We start from the raw sequence: 6,781 nt of genomic DNA, 5'->3' as shown, positions 1-6,781 counted from the left end.
AAGTGTCAGTGTAGGAGGACCAAATAACGGGAACATCTGGCCCTACCTGGCTGACATAGATGCTGGTGTCCTCCTCATCGTCGGTCCTGTAGCATAGCGTCAAGCCAAGCTTCTCCTGGTTGTTCTGTCTGCACAGCTCCACCTCCTGTTTGACACACAAACAAACCAATAATGATTTAAACCAGAAATGTTTTCCCATGTTGCACCTGTTATGAGTGCACCTGTTTTTTTCTCCAGTGGATTTGATGGATTCCAAAACCATATCATTTCATACACAGAGTTTACCCATCTGTTTAACAGAGCAGCTGAAACGATACCACCAATGGGAGATGAGGTCCAACTTGATTTTCATGCTCTACATCACTGTCACTAATCACTTTGGAAGTGTTTTGTTGTTCTGTAGTCATAAGTAGGGAGATTGCTTTGGGCAAAGAAGAGCTCTGTTCATTTTCTACTGATGTACAATATCCAGGCAACCTTAAATGCCTACTTCTCTCTCTTTTACACAACACACACCCATTCGTAGTTTAATGTTTATGAGGACTGTTTCCCCATTCCCCTAACCATAACAATAACAACTACTGTACAGGCCTTACCCCAAAACCTAACCAATTAGAGCAGTGGTCCATTTGAATAAACGTTTAACATGATACATTCAGAATAAATGTTTCTCTTGGACATAATTTTTGTTGCATTGTTTCACTATAACATGTTCTTTATTGCTGCAATTTCTCTTTATTTTTTTATAACCAGAATTGCTTAGTTGTTACTTGTATCTTTAAAAGTCTCATGGCATGAAAATTTCAATTTATGAAGTTTTTTAAACAATATGTGTTTCCCCCAGCCTGCCTATGGTCCCCCAATGGCTAGAAATGGTGATAAGTGTAAACCGAGTCCTGGGTATCCTGCTCTGCCTTTGAGAAAATGAAAGCTCAGATAGGCCAATCTGGAATCTTGCCCTTATGAGGTCACAAGGGGCCAGGTCACCTCCCCTTTCTCTGATTTGCCCGCCCAGAGAATTTGGCCCACCCATGAGAGAGAGACATCATGGCTTTCAAATGAGCAAAGTGGCAGTTGGTCAAGGCCACATCCCCAGCCTCCACCTTGCCCCCCCCCCTCTCTCCTCCTCAAAAGCCACAGTCTCAGAAATGGCACATATTATGGAAAGCTCATTGTGGGACTGGCTCTAGTGGCTGTAACTCTGCACCAAGGCTGGATTTTGGGAAAGAGACTTGACCAGACCAGATGTGGTATTAGGGGACCCCTAAGGTCTATGAAAAAAAAGTTCTACTAGTCACCCCACTAGAACTCAACCTGTACACACACACACACACACACACACACACACACACACACATACACAAACATAGCCCAAGCTTGTGTCCTGTAGATCAATGAAATGAAAGCCTGCTAGTATCAAACTAGACCCAGCATGTGGCAACATACAGGGGTAAGTCTTTGATGGCTATAGTGATGGTATTTCCCTGGCTCGTCCCGTCCCAAAGGAAATGTTTCTAAATTTAGACACTGGCTCCTTTTGATTTCTGCTGTGTATAAAAGTAATCACATAAAGATGATTTAGGGGGTAATCTGTATTAACCCCTAGCTGCCAAATTCATTTTGACACTGTGAAGTTGTGAAAAAGGGGAGTGCATGGGGTAAAAAGAAGGATGAAGGTTGGGGGCAAGAATTAAGCCCCAGCCCCCCTTTTTTCTGACATGGGAAACCATGATAGCAGAGATTGACAGGGGAAGTAATTAATTTCTGTGGCATTTAACCCCCTGTGCAGACAGCCCTGACCTTCAAAGGTTGAAATGTGTTAGGAGTTTATAATATTGTTACACTATGGGCCTGTCTGGACTACCCACACTCATCACCAGTTCAGTACACTGACTGAGTTGTACAAACCCTGACAGTGAAATAAATGCTACATACAGTGGGATGTCAGTGCACATTGGGTGGTACGCTGGATGGAGTCCATTATCGTGGTGTGAAGCCTACTAGTGAAGATGCGTTGAGCCGTGGGTGCCTAGACTGTAGAGAGGCTCTATTAGTGATGATCGGATACTAATACGTGCCAGAGTAGAGTTTAAATTATGGCACAGCGGTGATGTCAAAACTAATTTCATGTCACTTACAATGCATTGTAACAATTGATGAGATTTATCGTCTTAATTTACAGTAAGTGGTTTCCTAATTTTGAATTGGAGAGATTGCATTTACCACGTTACTAACGTGTATAAGAAATGGAGACGTGACAATAGGTGACATGCTGTCTTTTAGAGCCACATTAAACATCTGTTTGTAACATTTCAGTCTACTATGCACAGTTACTTCATGTTGCATTTAAAAGAAATGACACGGCAGTCATTTCTTTTGAATCTAATGTTCATTGGCTCATTGTTTCCACATTGCAGATGACATCCTTTCAGCTGCCACTATTTTACAGCGACAGTCTTTACAGTGAAGTGATGATAATTTAGTCCGCCAGGAAAAAAAGAGGTTTCCCATTGATACTGTGCTGTAGCTTCTTTTCAGATTTTCTCATCTGCTTTTGTAGTACTTGGTCTGCGCAAACATATATGCATGGCAACTGACAAACTCAATAAACCATTTTACTGGAAGAGTGGTACAACAATACACCAATGATGCCATAGGGTTATCTTTCCTGGGTTAAAGACTGATTGATTGATTGATTGATTGATTAAAGATTAAAGATAGATTTTATACTGTAAACCTGCGTTACAAAATGGGGGTGTAGATGTTTAAAGATGAAGGCATTTATCATGCAGTGATGAAGATAGTATCTAGTCGCATCATGGTAATTGAAGCATCCAACGTTTTTGGTGCTTGGCCCATACTAAAGAGTGAAAGCCTGGATATCTTGGCCTGTGCTGCATTGGTGTTGACCATTCTTAATTTATGATTTATAAAAACGTGTAATGTCTTTTTTTTCTTCTTTATTTTATCCTCTTTTTCCTTGCACTGACAAAGCTCAAAAAGACTTTATTCTTGCATTATTTTTGAGAATAAAAAAAAAATGTTGTTTGGCACCCATTGACAATCTATAATTAAGGCATTGTTTATTTTGATTAATTTAGCAAACAGCTAACTGGCTGTTTTTTGGCAGGCTGCTACGGCTTTATTAACAGCACTGTGTAACCTGATAATCAAACAGAGCATTCATTAAAATCTTCCATTATTTCACATTACTTTGCCTGGGAAGTAGCTATAAATATCCAAAAGAGGTTGCAACTGTTAAGAACATGATTAACTCACATATCCATGACAGAATTTTTAGTCTGTATATTGGAATAGGAATGACTTTCTATTCCACTGCCAACTTTATTTTTCCTCCCAAAAATCAAAGATATTAAACGGTTAGCTCTGAAACTCATTTTCTACATCTACCGTCTGCTATTTGGCAATATTGTAGTTTGGTAGATTTGACAGAAGTAGCAGTAGTATTATAACAGCAGGAGTACCCATGTGGACAATCAGTTGGAACTGAAGCTAAACCTGTCAGTAGCAACGTTCCTGGGAACGGCTGCCCTATTATGTTCCATCCAAGAGGAAAGCCATTCATGTTTCAGTTAGATACACATGGATGGACAGAGGTAAGTGAGGCTGGCTGATTTGATGTGTCTACTTCTGCCGGGTGGGGGGGGGGGGGGGGGGGGGGGGGGGGGGGGGGCTCAACTGTACGTGTGTGTGTGTGTGTGTGTTGTAAAGCCAACTTTGTGATGCTACTGCTATTACTACACACAAGCCCTCCAACCCCTATCCCACCCCTGACACACAAAGTAGATAAGGTAAGGCCACAGCTGGCAGCCGAGTAATCATAATGACCCACAATGCAGTTCACTGAACCAGGAAGGGCCTAATAAACCAGGGTGAACCACTGACAGTAGCAAACATCAGCCCATCACTGTCACCTAGCATGACCTCAAGGTCCACCATCTGTGAGTCTCTGAATGGCATGATGCATCAGTTATAATGGAGGTAACTGTAGGTAGACTGCATGGAGTAGTATTTTATTATGCAGTTGTAGTTTGGCAATTAGCAAATTAAAAAGTAAGTTATCTGTTAACATGTTAGCATTGCCATTGAGAGCATGTTAGCATTCTGACATTAGCTCAAAGAAGTGTTGTACCTAAGGGCATCCTCAAAGAACGTCTAGCATGGCTGTACATACTGTATAAGGTCATGTATTAAACAATAATCCTGAAAAGATATTTCATCTTAAATATATCTATGTATAGTATGTGTTTAATTAACACATGCTAGAAACACATACCAATAAAAGAAATACAGCTGATAGTAATATTGATTTGTAAAGAATCACAAATTGTGCCGTTCCAAACTAGCCATGTAAAGGCATCCTCAGTGAGGTTAAGTTGTAATTTTAACATACAATATTTTGAGTCCTGTTGACCATACACCAGACCAATGTTTGGGAATGCAGAAGATAAGACTACATAAATGGCAGATAATGCACCAGCCACAACTGAACATAATCAAATTCATTAATCAGTGCAAGGTCTTTAAATTCTGTAATATTGGTCACCCAAACAAACAGTTAGTGCTTGCTTTTTACCACAAAACATTCACAATATTTATTAAGCTTAAAATGGCTTTCTAAAATGGGGACACAAGTATTTCTGAAGGACAGTGCATAATGAAAGGGACAATCAGCCTGTGAATGAAGCCCAATAGTAATTCAACAGGGAGGCTTTTCAGACAGGGATCTTCTTTTGGTACGAATATATGAAGAATGTCCTTTTGGCCTAAACCCAGGGTCTTTGCTAAAGCGTAGATGCAGCTTTCACAAGGGGCAGCCAATTTTCTTGTATTGTTGTGGGACTTGTGATCATCACACGCAAGGGCTGACCTTGGATTGTCTCCTGAAGTTGTGTATTACGGACACAACAGTGGCCTCTTGTCCAACTCCATTCAATCTAGTTGGAATAGCTTAGAAATCTGAAGCCACAGCAATGCCTAACATGCATTTATATTAGTAAGAACTGTGCTGTGCACATCCTGGGACTTCATATGAGTCTGATACAACATCATCACCATTCAATAACTGTCAGTTTATTACATCCTTTTCAGCACCCATCAACATTTGGTTAAATAACAGCAGCAAAGGAAGGACAGTAAATTGTCTAAAATGGAAAGGGTACATTCTTGGGGAGCAGACCTGTTGTCAGTAAATTCCCTTTGCAAATTGTCCATGATGTTTTGGTATTTTTTGATATTTTGTTTTCTTCGTCATTGGATAGCCAGCAGTAGAGAGATGAAAGGAAAATAGGGAATATTTATCCTATGTGGAGCATAACAATTTCTACCAATAAATACCAAGTTATCTTGTTCTGGACCAAAGTTGTGGACATATTGACTGAAAGGCAAAAACTTGCAGTATTGTCTCAGTACTATAAAGTACACTATTACAGCAGAAAGATGCAAAACCGTACCTCATACTCATATTCTTCAGTCCTCTCCACCTCTGCTGTGATATTAGACAGGTACTCTGGACATTCATAAAACTCATGCTCCATGGTGTGGATGGAATGACAACTAGAGAGAAAAAAGAAGAGATAGTTAAAGACCATTGCTATTCCCATTCGTCTTCAAGGTTGTTATTACTAATTCAAAATAAGCTGATAAATGATTGAATGTCTTTGGCAGTGTGATGATAGTTTTATTAGCTGCATGTTTTAAATGGCTTGTTTAAGAAAATAAAACAAAAAAACACAAAATATTCTGATCTTTATCGTGCAACATAGCAAAACCCTTACGTAAAAATAGTTCTCTCATAATAAACAATGCAAACATCAACCAATCGCCACATAAAAGTCATGACCTCTGTAAATTGTTCCATGATAACTGCCTCTCCATAATCATTGACCCAGACTGGCAGATTTGTAGTTTATTAGGACAAATTGATTTCCTCTCCTGCCCAGTGAAGCCCTATACATAGCCACAGAATGGACATTGCGCCACAATGCCCGCTCTATCAGCCCATTGGTTTTTAATCGCTCAGCAAAAGCTTCCATTAAAGAAAATGGATGTAGCACACAGAAGCAATTATTGCATGCGGGGTTGGCTCCACATAATGATATCACAGGGACAAAGTACTTAGCTTTGCTGGAGGTTTCCACACTGTGATACAACTGCTTAATTACTACCATGAAATAAAAGAGAACAATGGAGAAGCCTCAGGGAAGCTTCAGGTTTATTTGGGATGGAAAATATATCCTTGTTCCAGTTTACAAAACATGAGGTAAACATGTTCAACTTTTCCATGTTATCGTAGTGTTTCAGTAGATGGAAAACTTCTTGCAATGCCTACATCTGTATAGTAAGTGTTTGCCCCACCTGTCGGACAAAAGAAAAGGACAGATGTCGGGGACGGGCGGAGTAGCGGGCCGAAGCTTCGCCAGTGCCATGATGTGCTCGAAGGTAATGTCAGTTTGCGTGCAAACATCCACCACAGACACGTCCTGTGGTGCGCCGCTGTAGTTATGTGCAACAGCGGCTGTGGATCTGGTGGGGGTTCGCCGGAGAACCTGGACAACAATGGGGTCTCGCCTGATGGCCTCCACCACTGCCTCCTCATGGTCAACCTTGGAGAAGTTGCGCCCGTTCACCTAGGGGATGAGGAGACCAAATCATTAGGACACCCTGTCCTTCATGTGGCTTGTTATCGTAAAACGATGTCTGAATACTATTGTGAATGACATTACAGTATATACTGCCTTTTAAAAGAAGTGACTAGTCA

At 40.6% G+C, this 6,781-nt stretch overlaps 1 protein-coding gene across 2 annotated transcripts in view; it reads right to left on the bottom strand.

Annotated features, from left to right (window-relative positions):
* Positions 1 to 6,781, bottom strand: part of pdzrn4 (PDZ domain containing ring finger 4) — a 37,073-nt gene that overhangs the window by 7,765 nt on the left and 22,527 nt on the right. For both annotated transcript variants that reach the window (XM_032505422.1, XM_032505421.1), the window contains 3 exons: positions 6,379 to 6,650; positions 5,475 to 5,577; positions 47 to 145 (listed from right to left, as the gene is read on the bottom strand). In XM_032505422.1, the coding sequence (XP_032361313.1) occupies positions 47 to 145; positions 5,475 to 5,577; positions 6,379 to 6,650 (474 nt within the window). The remainder of the gene's footprint in view (positions 1 to 46; positions 146 to 5,474; positions 5,578 to 6,378; positions 6,651 to 6,781) is intronic.

Source organism: Etheostoma spectabile, chromosome 23, assembly GCF_008692095.1.
Source record: "Etheostoma spectabile isolate EspeVRDwgs_2016 chromosome 23, UIUC_Espe_1.0, whole genome shotgun sequence".
NCBI lineage: Eukaryota > Metazoa > Chordata > Actinopteri > Perciformes > Percidae > Etheostoma > Etheostoma spectabile.
The sequence above is the reverse complement of the archived record's forward strand: the minus strand, read 5'-3'. Positions and strand labels throughout refer to the sequence as shown.